The 26,817-nt window shown below is 38.8% G+C and overlaps 1 protein-coding gene across 1 annotated transcript; it reads left to right on the top strand.

The window, feature by feature from the left end:
* Nucleotides 1–609: 609 nt before the first annotated feature.
* Nucleotides 610–26,817, top strand: LOC122672036 (DExH-box ATP-dependent RNA helicase DExH17). Its single transcript, XM_043869544.1, has 28 exons — nt 610–756; nt 2,213–2,346; nt 3,145–3,328; nt 3,657–3,818; nt 3,944–4,181; nt 4,311–4,347; nt 4,442–4,488; nt 13,290–13,327; nt 13,567–13,588; nt 13,717–13,929; nt 14,161–14,317; nt 14,471–14,522; nt 14,921–14,992; nt 15,134–15,183; nt 15,303–15,420; nt 15,510–15,573; nt 15,653–15,736; nt 15,832–15,957; nt 16,048–16,244; nt 16,357–16,545; nt 16,697–16,948; nt 17,088–17,137; nt 17,581–17,601; nt 24,968–25,050; nt 25,154–25,358; nt 25,497–25,534; nt 25,634–26,017; nt 26,171–26,817. Exons 2-28 carry the CDS (start codon nt 2,267–2,269, stop codon nt 26,815–26,817), a joined length of 3,810 nt encoding a protein of 1,269 aa, XP_043725479.1. The 5' UTR covers nt 610–756; nt 2,213–2,266.

Genomic DNA, 26,817 nt, shown 5'->3' with positions numbered 1-26,817 from the left:
TACAAAATTTCAGTCCCATTCAACATGCCTGTGTTAAATGTAAGTGTGAGATTAGGAACCCGAACCCAAACCCCAAATTACATTTATTTCCAACCCCTTCGCGATGTCATAATTCTTTCCACCCAATTTACGGCCAGAAAACATACAGTATATAAATTCTTATATTCCACCTTGGTCGTCACATCGGACCGTTCAATTATTAAAAACTTGACACGTTTAATAATCGGGCTAAGCTTTAAATGAGCAGATTTGGTCGGGCCTAGTCTCGAATTGACATCCGTGAACCATGCCCAATGTTTTACCCAAAAAAAAACCCATGCCGAATGCACATGAGTCAAATGTCCTAAACTTATTATGCCACGTAAGACCCAGAATCGATCTACCGCCAAATACCTTTTACATCGACGAATTCGAGTATAAGTTCACTTCGGTTCAAATATTATTTCTTCCCGGTGTTTACGAATTCTCATCTCCTCGCAAAAGTTTTCTCTGCAGTTCTCTTCGGTGTGACGCTTCTGTTTCCTGCCATTTAGTGATGGCGTTAACACGAATTTTGCGTCGATTGGTTTAAATATATCAACTCCATTGCGTTTTTTTGGTAAGAATTCCATTGCGTTCACCATTACCGATAATCCACTTGCTTCATCAAAATCCACGTCATCAAACAATTGCCATTTTCTTGTTCGGACGCAATTACGATCTAAACAGGAAATTATAGCTCGCTTCTCATTTTCTCGGTTGAATTTTGTGTTTCAGGTATATGTGAGGGTTCTTGTTTCATATTCGTTCGACTGTCGAGGTTATTTTGTTTCTGATTTGAATATGCAGATCTTATTAGTCGGTTAGGCTTCTGTTAGTAATCCGTTGAAAATAAAATTATCCATTAGAAAGTTTTCATTAGTATTTTTATATTTCTCAGGTACAGTCAGTCATCTTCGACACCTGCTTCATTTGTATAAAATTTGATGCTATTTGCTTTGAGATTTTTAAAATTACCGGCATATCTCTGATCCAAAAATCGAAAGAAACTCTGAATTAGTATTTCCCTTTATAATTGTGCTTTTTCCTGGATGAACTAGAAGAGAGTAATACCTATTTTCCTCACTGTCGAGAATCTTGCTTTTCTCTCCCCCCCCCCCCCTTCAAATAAAATTTTGATAAGTTTTACTTTGAGTCAGAAGGTGTGGAGATGCTCGTTTCATGGACGAATTTTGGATATGATTTTTATTTTTTCTCTTATACGATGCCAGAGTGGAAGAGACTACATATCAATTAGTACTTGAGTTTTTGGTGGTGTTATTGCAAGCCTTGGATTTTTTTTTTTTTAACCTGCATTCCTTTTCGGGTAAAAAATTAGAAACTTCACAGGAGCTTCATTACATTTTTTTGATTGTCATCCATGGGTCTGAAATGTTGCTACAACTTCATGCTGATTATAAGAAAGTTGGAAGTCAACACTTCACAGATTTTTTCAGTTCTGATAAATTGTTATCGAAGTTTGCTTGATTATGACAGATAGAAAACATGCATGACAAGTTTTAGTTCAGTTAATGATCAAGTTAGGCTTGACATGAATTTTGCTTCTTCTTCTTTTTTTGGGGGGGGGGGGGTGGTTGGGGTGGGTGGGGGTTCATAATCAATCAGTGGAACATTTCATTTGCATGCTTAGAGGCCATTTGCCGCAACCCTACCAATTTTGTTGGGGAAAGATGCATAGGATCAAAGTCAAGTGACCCTCCAGTGGCCACTTTGTTATAGTTGGGGAAGAAAGCCACTGAATGGTCAATGCTGTACCCAATAATCAAGAGTGGTGAAGTCCAGTTGAGGCACCTGGGAACCTTATGACTGTTTGCTGCTTTCGAATTTCCTTTTGTTCAAAATAATGTAGTGACAACTGACAAGAATTTATTGAATATGATTTTTAAAAGAAAAGGAGCATTTGTGGGCCCTTGTTATGATCATAAATGCGAGAGCCTTGTGCACTGAGTATGGCCTTTGTTGTGATCATAAATGAAGTTTTGTCAGCGTGTCTTCCACTTTCTTTTTTCCCTCTACTGTTTTCTTCTTCTCTTTACAAGTTTACATGGATTGGCATCACCATCTTTGGCAGCAGTAATTGGTTTCTTTGCCAGTTATGTGCAACTTATTTGAACTTCAGTGGCAATCTTCGAAATTTGAAACATCACTTTATTTTTATTTCTCTTGTATACAGGTTCCGAAGAGGTGACAATCATATATTTTGTTGCTTTTCTCGTTGTTTGAGGAAATGAGCTCTACTATGGATTCGTATGCTTTGAAGTCTGTGTCAGATTTACCAGCACCTTTCCGCTCAACTTTTAGCTTCAGGTATTGTACCCTATCCTCAATATGGTCTATGTACGGTGTCCTGTTACAAGGGTTACACATTAACTATGGATCCTAGCACTATGAAGGGTTTGGCCTACAAAAACCACAAACTCACCTGCACTCCTCCATGTATTTTGAAAAGTACCAAAAAAAATAAAAAAAAATAAAAAAAATCTAGATCCCATTTGTGTGCTAGTATAAAGCACACAAGGGTGTTCATAAAGCATCTTATAAGGAAACCCTTTGTTGTGCTAGTATTTATCTCCACTGTTTGAACTTTATTGAAGAGTTCTCTTCCCTCACAAAATAATTAAAATTCTTTAGTAAAAATAATTAAAGCTGAATAGTCTACTTATTTAATGAAAAAGGGTCTGTCCTCTTTACCAAACATTTAGTGAGCGAAATCAGCAACACACCATGTACTGTGGGAAGACCCTTGATTTGAAATCCTGAAGACTCCTCTTTTGGTAGTTGAATTCCTTAAGACTTGTATGTTTGTACTTCTTGTAGTGTAAAAATATCTCTTCAGAGTTCAGTATCTTGTTTGTCAATTACAGTTAGCCATTGATATTGCCTCTCTGGGTGGTTAATGTGGAACAATATAATTGTTTCTTTAGCTTATTTAATGAATTCTTCTATTTCTACTAAATGTTAATGTGTTATATACTTCATGATGGCCTGGTTCTTGAATTTTGAGGTGTATAAAACTATTGTAGTTGCAGACTGCAACCCAAACTGTCCTAGTTTGCTTGAATTTAATTAGGGGTATTTCGTTATAGTTTTCTTGCACATGCGCAGGTATTTCAATTCATTGCAGAGTGAGTGCTTTGCTTCTTGTTTCCTCTCCAATGTAAACATGGTTATCTCCGCCCCAACTGGAAGTGGTAAAACGGTGCTGTTTGAGCTATGCATCTTGAGGCTTCTCTCTAGGTTTCTTTCTCAGGAGGGAAAATTTATTCATATAAAGGGAACCCTAAAAACGGTATGCTACCGACTTGTTGACGTTGACGCAATATATTCTGTTTTCATTAAGTACTTTCAGTGAATAGACAATCATACTGGTAGGTTTTCTGCCCTAAGCACCCTGAGAGGGGTCCTTTCTCAATTGAAACACTCCCTTTGGCCATCAGTCTCCTCTGTGGTTAATATCATTTCCTTAGTTATCATTGAACAGCATGCATTCATGCTATGGCTTCCTTGCTAATATCAAGTTGACACACAATTGATGTGGTTTTCCTTTGCGGAAAGTCCATACTTTTGTTTCTTGTATATATTCTGGAAGATTGTCTTTATTCTTATTTCATATGAAGGTCTATATTGCTCCATCGAAGGCCTTGGTACAGGAGAAACTCCGGGATTGGGACCGCAAACTTGGTTCTTGGGGGATTAATTGCTTGGAATTGACAGGGGACAATGAATCATATAACATAAGGAATATTCAAGAAGCAGACATTATTCTCACCACTCCTGAGGTGAATATACATATCATCTGCTATTTATTATGGTGTAGTCTCCAAACTTTCTTACTACTTGTCCACTTAATTCTGAATACTTCATTTGCAGCATATCTAAATGGATTTGTTTATTGTTTGTACAGAAGTTTGATGCAGTGACCAGATACCACATACGAGATGGTGGCTTGAGTTTCTTCAGTGATATTGCACTAGTACTTATTGATGAAGTTCACCTGTTAAATGATCCACGTGGAGCTGCTCTGGAGGCAATTGTTAGTAGAATAAAAATGCTTTCTCGCAACCCTGAAATGAAATCAAGCCCTCTGTCAAATGTTCGATTCCTCGCTGTTTCTGCTACCATCCCAAATATTGAGGACCTTGGTAATTTTGCATTTGGTGCTTGTTATGTGCATAAAAAATTGAAATGTTAGTTTGGTATTGTACTACAATTTATCTGCATTTGTAAAGTATCCATCTCAGATTTGAGTTTCCATTTAATATTGGGTACAGCGGAATGGCTTATGGTTCCTGTCGAAGGCATTAAAAGGTACCATTAAACATTACCAGGACAATGCCTGTCTATACTCTTTTTCTCAATGCAGTAGCTATTAAAACTTATTTTACTTCCACAACGTTGACAGTTTTGGAGAGGAAATGCGGCCCGTAAAGTTGATGACCAAAGTCTTTGGTATAGATCGTCATATTGTTATTATTTTTTTTCTTTTTGTTGTTAGGGGAAGTATTTCCTTCATGTCTTGTTACGATAAGTTCATCAACAAGGCCCTAAATATCTGCAGTGTGACTGATTAGTTGGCGCCCAAAATTTGTGGACAAGTTGTCCACATCATTCTCTACTGATATGGTAAATTTCAGCACAATTTTTTTTACCACATTGAGTTCTGACGCTTTGTTAGATGATTGAAAAGCCAATATCAGAGTTTTTTAATGACCCAATATTCAAGGAGAATGGTTCAATACATGGAGTGGTTGTATTATTTATGGAGACCAGAGAGTTATCTAGGAGAATCTAAAGGAAAACAACATTCATCTAAGGAAATTTGGTGGTGGGATAATGAAGGTCAAGCAGCCATTAAGGCTAAGAAATCTAGTTTTAAACTTGGCAAAGGATTAAGGATGAGGAAGATTTGAAAATGTATAAATTTTCTAGAAATGAAGTTAAGAAGATATGAGGGAAAGCAAAGACTAGGAAATATGAGGATCTCTATAACAATTAGAGCACAAAGGAAGACAAAAAGGATATCTATAAAGTAGCTAAAGTGTGGGAAAGGAAGAGTTGAGATTTCAATCATATTAGATGCATTAAAAACGAAGATGATAATGTATTAATTTTTTTGGGGGGGCAAATGATGGTAAAGTATTAATAAGTGATGAGGATATTAAAGAGAGATGGAAAAACTATTTATACAAGTTACTAATTGAAAACAATACAAGTATAATATTTTAGAAGGTTGTCATAATCATCAAGTGTGAGATAACCTAAGGGGGTGAATAGGTTATCACTAGTGGAGTATGCCTCTTTTTTTTATATTTATTATAGAAATTTGTGAATTGAACAATATAAAGCGGAAAAATAATTCTCAAAGCAATATGCAATTGAAAACATAGAAAAAAAGAGAAACAACATTTTTAAAGTGGTTTGACTCCAGGAGTCTACGTCTACTCCTCTCAACCCTGAGAAAATTCCACTAGTGTTTCCCTTTCATTAGAATAGGTGGGGAAAATCACCTTTTCAAATCTTTATCTCAGGATAAGAGAATCCTAATTCTTTTGAGGATAAGAGGATCCTTGCATTACCTAATAACAATGTAGGCTAATGCAAAACAATGCTCCAATCTAGAGTTACACAAATTCAAGAGCAAAAATAACAATTACAATAGAAAGGATAAAAATTACCTAGGTAAGGAGTGTGACAAGTACTCCTTGCAAGTATGAATGCTGATATGGAATAAATGCACAATGAAAAGCCTTCTTTCAGAGCTCCTCTTAATGATGCAGACTTCAAGGAATAAGAGGACTTGAATGCTTGAGTCAACCTTGATAGAGCTTGACAATGACTTCTTGACTCAAGAGTAATGGAGGCCTTGAAATTGATTTTTTCACTCTCAATAAAATGCTCTTTTGGACTGTAATGGATAGTCAAAAGGCTGGACAAGGTTTGTATTTATAGGCCTCATTAAATGCTCTAAAAGACATGTGACTTTTAGCTCCACCGGATATAAAACGACAATATTTTTGTCTTATCGGTTACCGTTCGACCGGAGAATATGACCGTTGGAGAAAATATGATCGTTGTGGCTTTATTGGGCCTGCTGATCGATGTTTGGTCTACCAGAGCAGGTTGTGCAGTTTGTACCGGCAACCTTCCCGGTCGAAAATGCCTGTTTTACCGATTGAAAGGTGGATCGACCGACAGACTTTTTCTAGCCTATTTCAGCTTCTGTCTTTGGGAATTTTCTTCCGACTTCTTTCCAACTTATACTAAGGTCAATGAGGGATAATTGAGTGCATCCTAGGGTTTTCAGAGAATGCATATGCCTTATAATGTGCAAATGTAGAGTACATTATGACTTTGTGTGAGTGCACATGAGCATCTTCATGACTTTTTTGCTTTGTGAGTGCTTGTACTTGAATTTTTCAAGAGATGTTCTTCAATTTTCAATCTTTAATCTTCAATCTAATCTTTTGTGTGAATGACTAGGGTCTTTAAGTCCTCCAAATCCTTCCTTAAGCTTCACTTACTTTAGAGGCTTGGCTACTGCTACTTCAAATAGTCATTCACTTCGACAAAACATTAGTATAATTATGTGTTTGTTATCATCAAAACATTTATGTGGAGAGGAGCATTTCCCAACATCAAAAAATCACAAATCTTAGATAAATACGAAAAATTAGGGTGTCTGTGTTAGAGTTCATTTAATAAGGGTATTATGGGTACTTTGTTAAATAAACTTGTCTTTTTACCTCCATAGATATTCTTATGTTAGTGTGGGGGTATTTAGGTAATTTTACATGTTATTTCAAGTTAGTAAATTTCTTTCCCCAAGTGTTAGTAAATAAACTTGTCTTTTTACCTCCCTGTGTATTCTTATGTTAGTATGGGGTATTGATGTAATCTTACATGTTATTTCAAGTTAGTAAATATAGGGGAGAGAAATTGATTCCCTCTTTCGATCCTCTTTTCTCTCTTGTTATATTTTTCCTTCATTACTTTGAACTTGGTATCAGAGTTGGTTTGAGAGTCAACCAACATATTGTCTCTCCATTGTGCCTTTTGGTTTGGAACCCTAGAAGAGTAGAGGGCTCCAACTGAGGCTGCATCATGTAAGAAGAGTGGTTTGAGTTGTTCTCTCATCAACTAGAAGATTTAATGGTGAAAACTTGAAGCTAGGAGGACAGATTGAAGAACAAGAAGAAAAACAGGGGGTACTGCCAGTTTTGTGGTTCAGACCCTCTTTCTTTCTTGTCAAACATCTGTTGGAGGTGGGATCTAGCCCATTGGAATTGCCCTAGGTCTTTCTTTCAAGCCCCCAAGGTCCTTGCTGCGAAGGTAGTGCTATGTGAGCTCACAACTTGATTTTCTATATCCTTGTTTTTCTAGTAGGTACTGGTTTGCATGGTTTTGTCATATCTGGATAGCTCTGCTTCTACACCTGCAGTGTCAGATTCTTCAGCTTCTACTTGATAGGGTTTTACATATGCTTCTTCTACTGCATCTACGTGCATCATTGACTCTGGAGCCACTGACCATATGACCGACATATCTCAGTATTATGACTCCTACTCTATCTATTCTGGTAATGAAAAGGTTAGGGTTGTTGATGGTTCCCTTTCTTCTATTTCTGGGTAAAGGTAGTGTGCGTGTTACTTCTTCTATCTTCCTTGACTATGTTCTTCATGTTCCTCAGTTTAACACTAACCTCTTATCTTTGAGTCTTCTAATCAAATCCTTGAATTGTCGTGTCACTTTTTTTCCATCTCATTGTGTTTTTCAGGATTTGGTGACAAAGAGGATTATTGGCAGTGGACGATGGACTCTATCTTCTTGATCCAGGCACATCCCTTACCTACTGCTCAGTTCTACGCATGTGGGCGTAGTGACAATAGTACTGTTGACTCTATGATGCTGTGGCATTAACGTTTGGGCCACCCTTCTTTTAGTGTTATGAGACAAAAACTGCCACATTTGTTTTCTTCCATTCCTTCTTCCCATGTATTTCAGTGTGAACCATGTCTATTTGCTAAACATTGTCGTTCTTCTTATCCTTACAATGAAAATAGATCCACTGTTCCCTTCCATATTGTACATGCTGATGTTTGGGGACCTTCTCCCACTACATCTTTATTTGGTTACCGTTATTTCGTTTCATTTGTTGATGATTATTCTCGGTCCACTTGGACCTTTTTGATGAAGCATAAAAGTGATGTCTATGATGCCTTTAAAAACTTTTATCAGATGGTTCTTACTCAGTTTGAAACTAAAATCAAAATTATTCCTTCTGATAAAGGAGGGAAGTTCATGTATGGTGGCCTCCAAAACTTTTTCACTGATAATGACATTATCTATCAACTAGCTTGTGTTGACACACTCCAACAAAATGGGGTAGTTGAGAGGAAAAATCGCTATTTATTGTAGGTCACGAGGAGTCTTTTATTTGGCATGCATGTTCTTAAAACTTTTTAGTCTGATGCTCTCCTTACAATTGCTTTTTTAATCAATCGTATGCCCACGAAACTCCTAGGTTCCAAATCCCCTTTGGAAACATTGTCTCCTCAGACTTCTACTTTCTCTCTCCTCCCAAAGTATTTGGGTGTCTGCTACGTCCATGTCTATAAATATGCTAGGGCTAAGCTTGACCCTAAGGCACTCAGATGTATTTTCCTTGTATATTCCTCTTCTACCAAAGGGTATAAATGCTACCATCCCTCTTCCCGAAGGCGACTTCTTTCCAAAGATGTCACCTTCTTTAAATCTACACCTTTCTTCACTCCTTCTCATCAGCATCCTCTTCAAGGGGAGAATAGTGGGAAAAAAGAGGCTGCTGATATTCCTTTCCTCCTACCATTTCCTGCTTCTTCGTTTCTGTTTGATAGTGGGAAACACAAAGAAGGGGCTGTTGTTGATATTGATGATCATTCAGGTGTTGGTTCTGACAATAGGAAGGAGTTAAATGTATACAAAAGAGGCTGCTAGAGAAAGAAGACTTGCCAAGAATCCTCTTTGCATCCACATCCAAAGATCTTCCTTCCTCAGTTAGGTGACATTCCTTCTCTTCCTTCTGAATTAATCCTTCCCATTGCTATTTGAAAGGGAAAGAGAACTTGCACTAACCCTATATCATAGTTGTCACGGCGATCCAAGTCGGTGGAGGGGTGTCTGATCGATATATCGACACGTCACCCGCCATGGCGTTGCCATGGCGATCATGTCGACCATGTTTTATTTTTTATTTTCTCTATTTTTATTATCATTTAGTATGCTATAATATATACCCTATAAGGCTATAACATAAAAAATCAACAGGAAAGTGTACTACTAATCTACTATAGTTTAACTCATGAAAGTGTAATATCCATTAGTGTATATGAAAGTATGAAAACATGGGTTAGCCTATCAAATAATTGATAGAAATAGTCTGGCTGATAATAAAGTTGAAAAATCAAATGATAGGCTAACCTGTTTACTGAAGCTTGATAGTAATAGTCTTTCTTCAGCGTGTGTGATTTGGAGCAAAGCAACCTGAAGAGGTCCTGAACAAAGTAATAAATCTATATTAATATATGAATTTGATGAACAAAGAAAGGAAATTATGTATTCAAAAGCAAAAAAATAATTTAAATGATAGATAACCGAATATAGTAATCAAAGATCAAAGTTTAAAGTTTAAAGTTTAAAGTCAAGTAATCAACCAAATATAGATAACCTTAACTAATCTTCAAAGATCAAAGTTTAAAGTTCAAAGTTTAAACAATCCATAATATCCAAAACTAATTAGTTATCATATTCATCTAAAAGATCTGCATTTGGCAGATTTTCTTGTCGTGGCTCTTCGACACCATCATAGTCATCTACGACATTCTCGTCGTCATTCACATCATCTTCCTCTTCTTCCTCGTCTTCATCTGGTTCAGAGTCATCCTGAACATCAGCCCTCCTTGAGCTACCTCTCGCTCTACCATGTCCACAGCGTGAATAAGTCAAATCGACTCCAGAGGTTGATGCTTGAGTTCTCCTTAGTTGGATGGGGGCTTCAATCGATGCCCCCATTGCTCTACCAACATCGTCCCACGTGAGATCATCATTGGGATGGACTAAATCTTCCATTGGTTGGGTAACCATCCACTCACTAGACCAATCCAGCTCATCAAGAATTAGTGGATCATAATTTTTGTCCTGGCCTTCCAGCTCAAGTATTTGTTGAAACCGTTCTTGGAGGCGGCTGTTGTATTGAACATAGACTAGATCATTCAAACAAGAATGTTCCAGTCTATTCCTCTTCTTGGTATGAATCTGATTTCATAAACAAGAGAGAAAAAAAGTCATTTTCCAATAAAAGACATAACACAAGTGAAAAAAAAGTCTAAAAAATAAATTAAATGTAAATGTAATCATGTAAGTTAATACTTACAAACTCAAATGTGCTCCAGTTGCGCTCGCAACTAGAAGAGGAGCAACAAAGGCCTAGTATGCGACGTGCAAGCATTGAAAGCTCAAAAGCACGACCTCCATTTGTACTCCATCAAGTAACTATAAAAATATAATAAAAAAACTGAATTAATATAGTAGCATACAGAGTAGGTACAAACTAAAAAAATACTAAGTTACTTACTAGGATCTACGGTTGTTTGTTGTCTAATCGCCATATCCCGTCCGAAAGAACCCTTTGAATATCTGTAATCATTAATTTGCAAAGTTATCTTGTCTTGTACAGCAGGGTCAACCACTAGTCTAGTCATGACATCAATCAATGAGATGTGTAGATTGGCAATCAGTTGGCCGTCTTCACTTTCCTTGAACATGAAAAATTTTCCAGGATTAAGAAATAGTGCGGCTCCATACAATGGACGCTCCATCTGACACTCCCAATGCTTGTCAATAATATTTAGAATTTTCTTCCACAGCTGTTCTTTATGTGCTGAATGTTCACGTATTTTCTTTTTTGCCTCTTCCATAACAACATAAACCTCAGCCAAAGCAGGCCTCTCATTACCAACAACAATATCCTAGTTTGTCTCCTATGATGCTCTCTCTCCTATAGATGTTGCTTTTACTGTTGCTGTTTCCTCTGTTTCCATTCCCAAGAATGTCATTGAGGCCATGTCTGACCCAAAGTGGAAGCAGGCCATGTTTGAGGAAATGATGGCACTTGAAAAAAATTGTGCTTGGAAACTTCGTGACCTTCCCAGGAGGAGAGTTCCAGTTGGATGCAGATGGGTCTATACGATCAAGTACCAGTTAGATTGTATTATTGAGAGGTACAAGGCAAGGTTGGTGCATAGTTGTCAAGGTGTCGCCTAGGCGTCCAGGCTCCTTGGCCGATTTGGCCGCCTAGTTGGTGTCACCTTGATTTTTAACCCTCTCCAACGCCTTGGGTCGCCTAGACGCCGTGACAACTATGGGTTGGTGGCCAAAGTGTACAATCAAGTATACGAGATTGATTATCAGGAGACATTTGCTCCTGTGTTTAAGCATAATTCTATAAAGGTCCTCTTATCATTGGCAGCAAATAGAGATTGGTCACTATATTAGTTGGATGTGAAGAATGCTTTCCTCCATGGTGACTTGGAGGAGGAAGTGTACCAGCCCCCTCCTGGCTTCAAGCTCCCTTCAGCTGAAGGGAAGGTGTGTCTCCTCAGAAAGGCCTTAGATGATCTCAAATAGTTTGAGAGGTTCAGGCAGGCTATTCTGAAGAATGGATATTCCTAGAGTCAAGCTAACCACACCTTATTTACCTGACGAGGTAATGGTACTATTACAACCCTAATTGTCTATGTTGATGATATTGTGGTGACTGGAGATGACAGGGATGAGATATCTAGGTTGAAGACCTACTTGGCCAAACAGTTTGAAATCAAAGATCTAGGACCCTTGAAGTATTTCTTAGGAATTGAAGTGTCAAGATCTAAGAAGGGAATACACATATGCCAAAGAAAGTTTGTGTTGGACCTGTTGAAAGAAACAAGAATGTTGGGTTGCAAACCTGCAATTTTTCCTATTGAGCAGAACCATAAGCTAGGAGAAGATTGTGGTCCTTCCTTTGTTGATGCAAGGAAGTACCAGAGGCTAGTGGGGAAGCTTATCTATTTGTCTTTGACTCGTCCAAATATTTCTTATACAGTGGGAGTGGTGAGTCAGTTTATGCATGCTCCCGAGAGTGGGCACTTGGATGCTCTATATCGCATCCTCAAATACTTGAAGTCCTCCCCAGGGAAAGGACTATTGTATGCCAGACGCAACCACTTGAGGCTAGAGGGCTTCATAGATGCTGATTGGGTTGGATCCATCTCAGACAAATGGTCTTTGGCTATTGCACATTTGTGGGTGGTAATTTAGTCACATGGAGAACAGGAGAAGCAAAAAACAACCTGTTGTAGCTAGATCCAGCGTAGAGGCAGAATTTAGGGCAATGGCTCATGGAGTTTGCGAACTCATATGGTTGAGATGATTGGTTTAGGAGTATGGGTTTAATACTGAAGAACCTATGCGGCTCTACTGTGATAACAAGGAAGCTATAAACATTGCTCACAATCCGGTATAACATGATAGAACAAAGCACATCGAAGAGGAGCGGCACTTCGTCAAGGAGAAGATAGACTTTGGTTGCATTTGCACCCCTTTTATGAAGACTAGTGATCAATTGACGAACATCTTCACCAAAGGGCTTACTTCTCTTCAGTTTGGTACCCTATTATGTAAGCTGGGAATGCGTGACATTTATTCTTCAGCTTGAGGGGGAGTGTTAGAGTCATAGAACTAAAACTCACGAGATCTCGATGAGTTTCTCGGTTTTTCAAGCCAACCATTGAGTTGAAAAAAAAAATACCCCAACTCGTTGAGATCTCGACCCAACTCGAAAATTTGGCTGGTCGAAACCTGTACTCGAGACGAGTTTTAGTTCCTTGAGTAGAGTTTAGTAGTAAGGGTACTTTAGGAACTAGTTTGTTGACTAGTTGCCTTATATTTTAATTTATCTTTTTACCTTTTACCTCCCTAGGGAGGTGTATGTAATTCCTTTTACCTTATTAGTAAAGTAATTTAGGTGTGGTAGAGTCATCTCTCTAATACACAAAATTCCACCGATTTCTCTTCTTCCTTCTTCCTTGCTTACCTCCATCACCTAAATTCCAACTTTTAGTTCTTTTCTTCTATTTTATTTTATCATGATTCACTTGATACCTTATGAATCAATCAGTGCATAGGTTTTAGTTTTATTTATTAATGCCTCTTGTCTTTATTTGTTTTTACTGCAGGCTATGCCCCAGCAAAAAATGACTTTCTATTTGAAAGGGTAATTGCTTATTCTGGGTCCTTTCTTTTCTTTTTCAATTTTTTTGGTTGTAGTTGGGGATTGAAACCATCATTTTAACCTTTATTCTTTTATATTCCAAAATTAATTGTAGTTCTTTAAAATTTTAAATACAATTTTAACATTTATTTGTCTATAAAAGATAAACTCTTATTGTCATAAATGGACAGCTAAAACTAGTACTCATGTTCTAATGATTTAATCTCTTGTTCATTTTCCAGCGCCTTCAAAACTTTATATTCGGTAAGTACAGAAGATTGTATGGCAATGAAACTTCTTTCTTTGTTTTCATTTGTCTTTTCCTCATATTTTGCACTTGTACTTTTGGAATGCTTGTGGAGAATAATCTATCATGAAAAAATGTTTTGAAGATATTCTTATGCAACACTCTAGAGGGAAATCTGCCTTGATTTTCTGCTCAACCAGAAAAGGAGCACAAGAAGCAGCAGTACGTCTCTCTCAGACAGCGATGAGCTTTGGTCATTCAAATCCATTTATAAAGTATACAGAACAACAGGAGAAGCTGAAGGAAGCTTCTCTATCATGCAGCGATAAACAAATGCAATCATGTATTCTCTATGGTGGTATATACTCGTTTGCCTTCCTGTGCATTCGTCATCAATTAGAAAATTGTTGAGTTATTCTCTGTCTCTCTGAGTTACCCTGTCTCTTACCATGTGGGCTTTAAAGTTTCTTTGTAGGGCTTAGATAGCCATATTGTTTGTTGAGGACCTTGAGGTTGTGTGGATAACTTAGGATCTAGTTCTACAGTATATTTCTTTTGTGGCTTCTCTTATGAGCTACCTGTGTTGCAGTTGGATATCACAATGGTGGACTTTGCCAAAAAGATCGCAATCTGATCGAAGGTCTTTTTCTCAAGAGTGATCTTCAAATCCTATGTACTACAAATACTCTTGCGCATGGAATCAACTTACCGGCACATACTGTAATAATTAAATCAACACAATACTTGTATGAAGAGCTCTTCTTTCTGTTTATTTATTTCTTTTGGTAGTATACATCGAACTCTTCTCCATATTTAGGGATTAATTCTTCCAAGAAAACTTTGAAGGCCACCATTAGTAACTTCATGTTTAGGCAACTGACATGTTATATATTTTCCAGTAACAAGGAGAAAGGCCTTTACATGGAATATGATCGCTCCATGGTACTACAGGTGTGTAAATGTTCTCTTTCCTTGTATTTAAGACACAAGAATTTAGGCAACCTAAAAGTGTATAAACATGCAGACATATGTACGTTTCATGCATACATAAATAAATGCGTAATCCTATTCTCTATTTATTGAATCAATCTCAGAAGCTATGTTATCACATGGTTTATGACCTAATTTACGAGTGTTAATTCTATGCATATGCAATAAGCGCAATTCACCTTAGCTTTATATGGACATCTCTTGTGTAACACATGATTTTAATTGGTGAAGATATTTAGTAGTATAAAATATATCTTAGCATACAAACATACACAAAAAACATACTTTTACTTTGCTCTTCAGCAATCTTGCTCAGTCTTCATTTTCTTAAAAGTGAATCACCTTTTTGACACCTCCAGATGAGCGGGAGGGCAGGTCGTCCACCATTTGATGACACTGGCCTAGTTATAATCATGACAAGAAGAGAAACAGTAATTTCTTTTGTATATTCATTCAACTTAAATGTTTTTTTTCACAAAACTGGACTGGTAGTTTTGATACAATCTGTTATGTCAGTGACACCTTAGTACTAAAACTTCTTTTGTGGTTTGTTTGTGGCTTCACTGCTTCAGGTTCATTTGTATGAAAATCTCTTGAGTGGATGTGAAATGGTGGAATCTCAGTTTGTACTTAACCTTTAATATTTTTGGAATTACTTGGTTGTCGTGATTCTTGTGTGTCCTGTAACTACTTTACTGTATTTCTAAGCTAGGTGCTGCACATGTTATCATTTTGTACTAGGTTACTTTCATGCATCACTGAGCATCTAACTGCTGAAATAGTTCAGCTGACTGTCTCTGATATAACTCGGGCAATTGAGTGGATGAAGTGCTCCTACCTGTATTTGCGAATGAAGAAGGCATGTTTTCTTGGCATCCTCAAAGTATTTTATGTGGATACTTTGTTTTCTATCCAATTAATATTCTTGTACGTTGCAAGTAAAATCAGAACCCGAAGAATTATGCAGTTAAGAATGGAATTCCTACTGAGCGTCTGGAGAAGCATATGCATGGTACTCTTATGTATTTTTCATTTTGTTGGCTTGGGAATTTGACTTTCCACCAAATTATTCATCTTATATTATATTGCAGAGATTTGTGTTCAGAAAGTTAATGAGTTATCAAGATATGGAATGATCTGGACTGATGAATATGGTTTCCTTTTGAAGCCATTAGGTATCTTCAGCCGGGAAACATAATGCAATTTTTCCTGAATGAGAATGATGCCATTAATATTTTGTCTCACCTTTATGCCTTTTCTGAATCTCCAGAACCTGGAAAGCTGATGACAAAATATTATCTGAAATTTGACACAATGAAACACATCATACAATCCCCTGAAAACTGCAGCTTGGAAGATGCACTTCATATTATTTGCCGCTCTGAGGAGCTCGCCTGTATGTATATCCATGCACAGTTAATAAGTACCATTGGTGCTTGATAAATCAGCTAGGGGTGTAATGGATCCTGTATACCATGAAATGAAGGGATGCAACTCCGACGCAATGAGAAGAAGTTTCTAAATGACATCAATGCTGATAAAGATGGTCGACTTCGCTTCCACATCCTCGGCGGAAATGGGAAGCGGAAAAAGCGTATTCAAACAAGAGAAGAGAAAATATTTGTGTTGGCAAGTGATTGTTTGACTGGTGATCCTTCGGTTCATGATTTATCCCTCAACCAGGTGTCATCTCCTGAATCTTGATAGTGCATGATTTTTGGGAATTTGTGTTGTAGAAGTAATAATATAGTTTAAGCTTTACTGACCCAATTATTACTTATTTTTTATCCCACAGGATATGAACTCAATATGCTCAAATGGCTGCAGAATTGCGAAGTGCATGAAAGAATACTTTGCTTATAAAAAGAATTACAAGGGAACTATGAACTCTACTCTTCTAGCCAAATGTTTACACCAAAGACTCTGGGATGACAGTATTTACTTGCTGAAACAACTACCAGGCATTGGAATGGTGACTGCCAAGGTTTTGTTTTCCAGCTCATACTTTTCATTCTTGTGACTCTGATTTTCAAATTATTTTCTTTACATATCCATTTTCTTAATTCCTTGAACTAAATGATTTTCTTTGCCTCCACGCCCTACCTGTTCCCCTTTTCTTCTTTATATCATTCTAGGCACTTAATGCAGCAGGAATAAATTCATTTGCGACTTTGTCAGAAGCTGATCCAAGAAGAATCGAGATTGTTACTGGTAGGAAATTCCCCTTTGGGAATCATATCAAGGAGACCCTATCATCACTTCCTCCAAAAGTTGAGATGCGGGTTGAGGAGATAGAATGCCGAAGCCAAGGAAAGTCAAAATTAGTAATAACGTTGACTCGGCTATCTCAGTCAGTACCATTACTGAAGCGGCATTATGCTGATATGGTTTGTATTCAGGCTAGGCTTTCTTAGGCTAAGCATGACTAGGGTACTTTAATCAACCTGATTTCAGCATCCCAAAATAGTCCATCCAAGTTATAACAGGTAGAACTGAAATTTTTTTTTTTTTTAAAACTTTTTACAGGTTGTTGGTTTGGAGACGGATAATCTGATCCTCTTTCAAGAGAAAATAAGGTGATGTTCACTCATCAGTTAATATATTTCCTTAATAATGTGAAACACTAATGTAAACACGTCATACTGCAAGTATAATACTGAGGGTCTTACAACATCATATTTTTTATTCTGTACATTGCATATCATGGATATTGTATTCTCCCCCCCCCCCCCCCCAAAAAAAAAAAAAAAGAAAAGGGGGGGGGGGTTGGGAAAGGAAAACATTGATGGGCCTTCTCTAAGAGACTACCCATCCTGTATTTGTTCTTGATTTCTAACTAATCATCTGATGAATTGATGTTTATGCTAGAAGGTCTCCCAGGGTAAACATTTTCCGTCCCTTGGCATTATAAGTCATACACGTGCAAAGACCTCATAGTATTGTACTTGTAGTACACTTGATATCCCTTTCCCCCTGGTTTTGTTTACAAAAGATTTGACTTTGTTTTGATTGGCTGCAGCAGAGTTGATGAATTTTCCAGGTATGCAAACTGTAGCCTTCAGGAGTTTTATGATCTACTGCAGTATTATAAGAAGAATTAAGATATGCTACGTTCCTGGACATGTTAGATCTGTTTATATAACAAATTAGTCTATATATGAAATTACAGAAGCTATTTAACTTTGAAAGAAATGTATCTTGGTGTTGGGACTCAAAGACCTTTAAATCCTAATGTCCTGGTATGTGTCAGTATAAGCACGAATGAAATCAGTACCAGAGAATACAGAGATATTCTTTCTTATATAACTTCAAGTTGCCTTAATCAAACAACAAGAAGAAAAAATGAAAATGGAGGAGAAAACAACAACATTATAATAATAATAATAATGAAAATAACGATAATGATAATGATAATGATTATGATAATAATAATAATAATAATAATAATAATAATAATAATAATAATAATATTAATTGGTATTTGGTATTTATATGTCAATCCATTTCAGTGACCATTCGGTTAGGGTACCAAAATGAAAATTTTGGATATTTCAGTCATTTTAGTTGGAGTTTTCAGACTTACTTTTTGGAGAATACAAATATGTCTATGGTCTTTGAAGAACTTTCCTTTCATTGTATATGCCCTAGTGTTGGTATGTGAGGCTTACACTTGGAGGTTCCCGCTGATTGAGACTCCATCTTAGTGGTTTATGTTAAGTGGATCTGAATTAGAACTCTATGCTTGGATGATTAATTCATCCCAAGCACCTTCTTATTTATAAGAATAATAGAATAGTAAAATATGTACATGAGCAATGTGGGACTAAACCACATAATACAAAACTAATAAAATAACAAAGAAAAGGTCCAGAATACCCCCACGGTATTCTGGCCATATATCTAACACTCCCCCTCAAGTTGGAGCATATATATCATGCATGCCCAACTTGACTAAGATAGGATGAAACAGCTTGCTACTCAGTCCCTTAGTGAACACATCGCCGCTGATCAAGAGACTTCACAAAAGGAACACAAATGAGGCCGGCCTCAAGCTTCTCCTCGATGAAATGTCGGTCAACCTCCACGTGTTTAGTACGATCATGCCGATGGGTTATGAGCAATGCTAATGGCTGCTTTATTGTCACAATAAAGCATCATGGGAAGATGGATAGCAACACCGATATCCTGTAATAATCCTCTAAGCCATAGAAGTTCACAAATTCCTTGGGCCATCGCACGAAACTCGGCTTCAGCACTGGACCTAGCCACAACATTCTGCTTCTTGCTACGCCATGTGACAAGGTTCCCACCAACAAAGGAACAGTAACCAGAGATAGATTTCCTGTCAGGAGAACCAGCCCAATCGGCATCAGTATAGGCTTCAATCTTAAGGTGACCCGTGGGAGATAGAAGGATTCCCTTTCCTGGAGCAGACTTCAAATACCTCAAAATACGACGGACTGCATCCATATGAGAGGAATAGGGATCATGCATGAACTGGCTCACCAAACTCACAGCAACTGCAATGTCAGGTCGTGTGTGAGAAAGGTAGATTAACTTGCCCACTAACCGCTGATAAATACCCTTGTCAACAGGCTCACCCTCTTTCTCCCTAAGTTTTGTAGTAGCTTCCATAGGAGTATCTGAAGGATGACAGCCTAGCAGCCCTGTGTCAGTCAATAGATCAAGGACATATTTTCTTTGAGAAAGAAAGATGCCCTTTGAAGAGCGAGCAACTTCTATCCCTAGAAAATATTTCAGAGGACCAAGATCTTTGACCTCAAACTCACGGCCAAGGACGAGCTTCAAATCCCTGATAGCGTCACCATCATTACCAGTGACCACAATATCATCCACATAGACTATGAGAAGAGTTACCTTGTCACCAACTCGTCTGATAAACAAAGTGTGATCAGCATTACTCTGCCTATAACCTGCTGAAATCATAGCCTTGTGAAATCTGCCAAACCATGCCCTAGGTGGCTGTTTCAGCCCATAAAGTGCACGCTTCGGTCTACAGACCTTGCCCTTGGTCCCGTCATCGAGAGAGCCTGGTGGAATGTCCATACATACCTCCTCCTCAAGCTCCCCATGGAGGAAGGCATTCTTGACATCTAACTGTTGAAGATCCCACCCAAGATTTATAAGACAAGATAATAGCACCCGGACAATGTTGAAGCCGCATCGGTGCAAAGGTCTCCCGATAGTCAACTCCATAAGTTTGAGTGAACCCTTTACAACCAAACGTGCCTTATATCGATCCACTAACCATCACCTTCTCGCTTAACCACGAAGACCCATCTACATCCAACCTGGTTTCTTTCCCGGAGGAAGAGTCACAAGCTCCCATGTATTATTTTTATGTAGTGCTCTCATTTCTTCCAACATTGCGCTTCCACTTTCCATCTGTAGATGCTTCCTGCCAAGTTTTAGGAATCGAATGTAAGAAAGAGAAGATACAAAAGCACAAAAAGATGGAGAAAGAGAGCTATAAGAAACAACACGAGATATGGGATGTAAAGTACAAGTCCTAGTACCTTTGCGAGCAATAGGTAGGTCGGAAGAAGAGGGATTACCAGGAGATGGAGGATCCGGATCTGGAGCCGGCAATTGGATGGGTATTGGTGCTAAAGGGGATTGCAACGCCCTCTGTTGGTTCCCCCTCGTGTAGGTGAGTATGTTGGAATTGTCAATTCTCTTCTCAAATGCACCAATAGTTCTCTGGACCGAGTCGCTCCCTGAATAGAACATTAACAACACTATTTTCTATGGTCTCCCCTCGTAAAGGATTCCCATTAGGTGAGGGAGGAACAGCCGAGGAGGTTGGACATCATCCAAAGGAGGTTGGGCATCGCCAAAGGAGGTCGCAGCAGCCGTGGGTGTTCAAAGGAGGCTGGACAGCAGCCGAGGAACCTCTAGTGGAGGAATCTCAAAGGGCACATCTTCACTAGAACTCTCCTCAAGAGGTGGTGAAGAATAATAAGAAAGGGTCTCATGGAAAACAACATCCATACTCACCAAGGTACGACGGGAAGGGGGATGGTAACACTTATAACCTTTCCGGGTTGGAGAATAACCCAAGAAAATACAACGGAGCCCACGAGGCTCAAGCTTGCCTGGAGATCCGGTATCCCTAGCATAACACACACACCCAAATACTTTGGGAGGGACAATAAAGGAGGAATGGCCCAGTAAAATATCAGAGGGGGTACGGGAATTAAGAACCCGAGAAGGGAGCCTATTGATGAGATAAAGGTGGTAGCAGAACCGCATCCCCCAATATTGAGAAGGAACATTCCTCCCAAACATCAAAGCCCGGCCATTTCCAACAAATGGCGGTTTTTCCTTTCTCCACACCATTCTGGCAGGGGGTATCAACACAACTAGTTTGGTGAATGATGCCACGATCACCAAATATTTTTGAAATTGTGATTCAAAACTTGGTTCCATTATCACTTCTCAATATTTGAGAGTAGCCTGAACCGAAGTTTGAATCATCTTATGAAAATGCTGAAAACATGAGAAAACCTGATTTTTAGTGTGCAAAAGATATACCCAAGTGTTCCGAGAATGACAATCAATAAAAGAGACAAACCAACATGACCGGAAATGAGGGCTTCATGACTAGGGCCCCAAACATCGAATGTACCAAATTAAAACAAGAAGAACTCCTTTTATTTGAAATAGGATAATTTGAACGTGTCTGTTTGGCCAGAACACAAGCCTCACAAAAAAAGTCATCCTTAGTATGTAGGGTGACCAAACGAGGAAATAAATGAGCTAAAATTCCTAAAGGGGGTGACCTAACCGAGAGTGCCACCGGTAAAGTTCGAAGAGACCAAGGAGTTCGATGCATGAGAAGGCAATGGTGGGGAGAGAAGCGACCGTCATCAAGGTGTATAAGCCACCATGCACTTTACCCAATCCAATCGCCTTCCCAGGGCCGATCCTCGAAACACACAATGAGATGGAAAAAAGCGACTTTGCAGTTAAGATCACGAGTAATACTACTAATGGAAAGAAGGTTAGTAGTAAAATTAGGAATATGTAAAACAGAAGACATGGGAAGAGAGGAAGTGCAGTTGATGAGTCCTTTTCCAGATATTGAAGAAAGGGACCCATCAGCCACTTTGACCTTATCTTTCCCAGAAGTGGGAGAATATCTCAGAAATGTATTAGAGGAACCGGTCATACGATCTCGTAGCTCCGAATCTATGATCCAAGGATGGGAAGCCACAGCACAATGACTTACAAATGGAATACCTGACCGGGCAAAGTGTGAACCTGAAGGAGCTGAGGAATTGGCAGTAGCTGATGTAGTAGAGGCAGCAGCAGCGGAAGTCCTGAGCATACGTAGGAGGGCCTGTAGATCATCCTGGGATAGACCAGTGTCAGTAGCAGGAGTTGCAGTAACAGTCTCAGTCTGATGGGCCTTGGTCTTTGTCTTTATCTTTGTCTTGGCAGCCCTTTTAGCTTCAAAATCAGCCGGTTTCCCATGAAGTTTCCAAGACTTCTCCTTGGTGTGGTAAGGTTTGTGACAAGACTCACAAACAATGACTCGTAGTAGAATCACCAAGAGAAGCAATGCCACTAGGTGCAGGAGGGCAGGGGCAGCACCTGAGAGCCGATCTGCAAGAATAGGAGGGTGCAACATGGCAGCCCTACGGTTTTCTTCGGAGGAGACTAGGGCATATGACTGCTCAAGTGTGGGAAAAGGCTTGTGACCCAACACTTGAACCCGAATCTGATCATACTCCACATTTAATCCTCGCCAAGAAATCATAAACCCCGATCTTGTCCATGTGTTGCTTATAAGAAGTAATATCTCAGTAGTCGTACTTGGGTGAAAATCAGAAAAATGGTCCAATTGCTGCCAAAGGCTGCGCAAGGTAGCATAGTATTTGAGACTGCAATTCTCCCTGAGTAGTGTGAAGGACCTTCTTCCCGATTTCATATACCTGGGCATCATTTCCAAGTCACCATAAGTCTCCTTGCAAGCAGCCCAAATTTCCGAGGTCAGATCAAGGAGAAGAAAATTGTGTTGTAGATCTGTAACCATAGAACCAATCAAGTAGGATATAAGAACTCCATTGTTGGCAAGCCACTTGTCTTGAGCAGCCCCAACCTCGTAGGGCATAGGAGTGGATTCCCTAATATGACCAAGAAGGCCACGGCCAAAGAATGGCAAAGGAGGCGACCTAGACCAAAGTAGGTAATTGGTGCCATCCAACTTGATTGGATTTGGAGAGAAAGTATGATACTTTTGCTGTTTCCATCACCAACATAAGTAGTATCGAATCCACAAACCCATGGAGACAGTGAAGAATCCCAAATCGGAGAAGAGGGCTGTTGTGAAGAGAAAACCAAGAACACCTCCAAGTTAAGGGCTGAAACAAGGATGAAAGCCTTCTAATAATGAAGGAATAAGTGTCTCCAAGAATCAGCAACAGCAGCCAGAGAAAACCTTAAGATCAATATTTTCAGGGTTTTGAAAAAAACCCTGAAATTGCTGAAATCGATAAGATGATGTGAGGCCTGAAAAATGACTGTATGAGGCTGAAATTGCAGGCGAAGGACACTTGAACAGATGTGAAGCACTCCTCAAAAAATCAGAATTAACTGATAAGTGGAACGCCAAGATCGACAATGTCAGGGTTTTGAAAAAAACCTTGAAAGTGTGAAGAGATATCGATCTTGAGGGCTGGAACTTGATGTAGCTTGATGTAGGTGCTGGAATACTGATCTGCCGCAGGTCTGAAGCTCCAATATAGTGAACAAAATCCTTGTAATATAGTGTGAATCTGTCCAATGAAGGCTGAAGTCTTCAATATTCGCAGCAAAGGAGGGCAGCACCTTATCGATCAATTCTTCATATCATGAAGTGAGGTAACAAGGGAGGGCAGCAGCTGGATCAATAGATCACCTCATCAGTGCTGCCCTATGGGACAAAGAAGAACAATGCAAAACAGAGAAGAGAACAGGAGAGAGATCGAGAATTAGAGAAGGGGAGGGAATCGTGGATGGTTCTAATTCATAACCAGCTCTGATACCATGTTAAGTGGATCTGAATTAGAACTCTATGCTTGGATGATTAATTCATCCCAAGCACCTTCTTATTTATAAGAATAATAGAATAGTAAAATATGTACATGAGCAATGTGGGACTAAACCACATAATACAAAACTAATAAAATAACAAAGAAAAGGTCCAGAATACCCCCACGGTATTCTGGCCATATATCTAACAGTTTATCACTTATCTATTTGCATCACATTACACAAATGCCTAGTCTACATCATGAAAGTTAAGGGCTCAGTATTTTATGTGTTAATCCAAAATTGTAATCATTACGATAGTAAGTGGTTATAGATTTTGTTTTTTTGGGAATTTGCTTGAAACAGACCATCAATTGCAATGTATTTCCTTTAAAATTAAACATTAATTTGAGATTTTAAATTTGATTAAGACAACACTTCAAATTTTATCTGTTAACTTCTTTTTTTTTTTTTTGGTGTTAGTAGCCATTTCTTTCATTTTAAGATGATTTTTAATAGCTCTGAGGGGCTAGGATCTGTCTGCACGGTAGCCAGAAGTGATTATTGCTACCTGGTTTTTTTTTTCCCCCACATGGCAGTAACTTTCGGTTTTCAAAATCTATGAACATATTGTTGACATGATAATCTAATCATTAGTTGATTTCAAATTCATTCAGGTATCACCACGTGTGAGATTTGGCAGTTGCCTTATCAAGTGAATGTCATATTTTCTAGGAAAAATACTCATTTACATAGCCTCTCAATATGGTCCACTCTCATTGTGCCACATGGTTAACTGAAATGACTATTCTGACCTTTGGATAGAGGACGTGGTCTGGAACTCTGGACTAGCCATATGTCAAATTTCACTCATTCAATTAGATAACCCCCCATGTGTGTCCATGCACGCCTATGCTATTCAGATCATTATGGTGCATTTGTGTCCCCTCCCATGGTTCCTTGACTTTTCAAAGTACTATTTTTCTGCTTGGAAAAATCTGCTCAGTCTGAAAATTCGACGCGTGAGGAGGGGAACTTGGGGACTATCTGTCCACAAATTTAGGCCCCATCTGATCCGTGATGTGGCGTAGTTGGGCCATGTTGAGAAGGCTCTCAACATGGACCATGCTGAAAGAATTCACCCGTATTTTTTATATTTAGTTATTTTTAAACATGCTTGGGTCCATATCTTGGGGGATTATTCTACATTAAATCCTGCAGTTTTGCCTGCTACAACACCTTGTGCCATGCCTTGAACAATCTGTGCTTAGGCTGCTTAGCACAGATTACAAATGCCACCTCTTAGTGTTCTTTTTTGTTTTCATTTTATCATTTTCCTGCCTCTGACAAGGTTTTTGGTCTCATTGCAGCCCCTATAGCACGACAATTCTCGTGCCAAATCCACAGCGAGGAACACTAACTGTAAAAGCTGATCTGATGTTCGAAGAATACAGTAAAACTCCCACTGCCACTAAATTACTAGTCCATGGCAGTTGAATCTGTTGGCATTAATTCCTAGATCCATCAAATTCATTTGGTGGAAATGTTACGTGCAGTTGGGCTTGATCTCCATGAAACCCTTCTAGTGACAAGGAAAAATGTTTTGAACACGATCCCAAGCGGAAGTAAGCAACCAATACCTGCTTATTCTGTTCCCAAGGAAATCTATGTGGTAGAAGAGGATGATGAGAAAAGTACTTCCCAAGTTCTTATTGAAGAGCTTCCCATTCTAAGAGAATCCAAATGGGAGAATGTTTCTATGTGAGAACCTTGACAATTCTTAGTAATTGACAGCTCCAATATTTTGCTTGATAGTCTATAAGACATAATTGGATTTCAAGAGTTGTTTCTGAGTCGAATTTGATTATTTCTTCTCAAATCACCCATTTCCTTCCACAGGCCCAGTTTCAACCTCCTCCAGGATGACATGGATGAAGGTATTACCACATACAACTCCCTTGTCTGTTTTTTTTTTTTGGTGGCGTTTTTAAAAGACTTTCTTCTCCTTTGCTTTCACATCTAATTGGTATCTACAGGTGTTTTTACCGAAACTGAAGAACCCGAATGTGAAATTCTTACTGAGAAAACTATATTTGACCACATACGGAGAAAAGCTAAGAACTTTCCTGTATTGGCCACAACAAAAACCATTGATTCATCTTCTTCATCTCCGGAGTTATTGATCCTGACAAGGAAACGTACACGTGAGAAACAGCTTCAACTATATGGTGCGACTGAGGTACTTACAGTAGAAACAGATACAACAGAAATCCCGAGAGATATTGTGGTCATTCCAGATCAGGACTCCAGAACGATAAGGCAATTCAGTTATGGTAGTGGTGAAGGTGCAGCCATGAAGAACCAGATTGTCTCCAAAAGCTCAAGCAGCTCCAATGTCGTAGTGGAGCAAATGCCCGCAGGTATTGATATATGCAATCTTTCTTCAAATAATCATCCTATAGTGTTCAATGATGTTTTAGGCTTCTTAATTGTTTTTGCTCACTAAAGAAAGCAAGAACAGATCTGTCACATATATGGTAAAGCCAAGAACTTTCTGGTGTTTGCTGCAACAGGTGCAATGGAACCTGAAGTTTTCATCCCAGCAGGAAAACGCTTTTGGGAAAACCAACCCCACTTCCAGCGTTTCATTACTGTACTGGAAGAAGCTGATCCAGATAGAAACCAGAGTGAAACTGTGATCCTTCCCTACTCAGAACCCCGAGAGAGTGGAGAAAAGAAAACATCTGCTCAAGTCCTGGCAAACTTGAGTGAACCTGGAAACCTAGATCATTCTTGGGAAGTTTCGAGCGCAACTACTATGGCAATGTCACCTTCCGACGTCTTCTCGATGAAAAAAGTAAGGATGGGAGAAGAGGGAAGTCCTGCTATGCCATCAAGAAGTACAGGAGACATTAGTAACGAGCAGCAACTAGCTTCAAATGAATCATATAGGCAATTGAGCAGACCTGATCATTCTTGGGAAGTTTTGAGCCCGACTACTATGGTAGTGTCACCTTCCAACGTCTTCTCGGTGAAAAAATTAAGGACGGGAGAAAAGGGAAGTCCTGTTATGCCATTAAGAAGTACAGGAGACAGTAGTAATGAGCAACAACTAGCTTCAAATGGATCATATGGGCAATCTTGCTCGTTGAAGACAATCGGTGGAAACAGGGAAGTAGCATCTTTTCTCAGGTTTGAGAGTGTCTTTTCATTTCTGTGA

The sequence above is a fragment of the Telopea speciosissima genome, chromosome 8, assembly GCF_018873765.1.
Source record: "Telopea speciosissima isolate NSW1024214 ecotype Mountain lineage chromosome 8, Tspe_v1, whole genome shotgun sequence".
In the NCBI taxonomy this organism is placed as follows: domain Eukaryota; kingdom Viridiplantae; phylum Streptophyta; class Magnoliopsida; order Proteales; family Proteaceae; genus Telopea; species Telopea speciosissima.
This window is presented reverse-complemented; position numbering and strand designations above follow the sequence as displayed.

Coding starts and splice junctions, on each gene's coding strand:
- LOC122672036 (XM_043869544.1), top strand. CDS start 2,267: ATGAGCTCTACTATGGATTCGTATGCTTTGAAGTCTGTGTCAGATTTA. Junction 15,574..15,652: donor TCTGGAGAAGCATATGCATG/GTACTCTTATGT, acceptor ATTATATTGCAG/AGATTTGTGTTCAGAAAGTT. Junction 25,051..25,153: donor TCTGATGTTCGAAGAATACA/GTAAAACTCCCA, acceptor TGTTACGTGCAG/TTGGGCTTGATCTCCATGAA.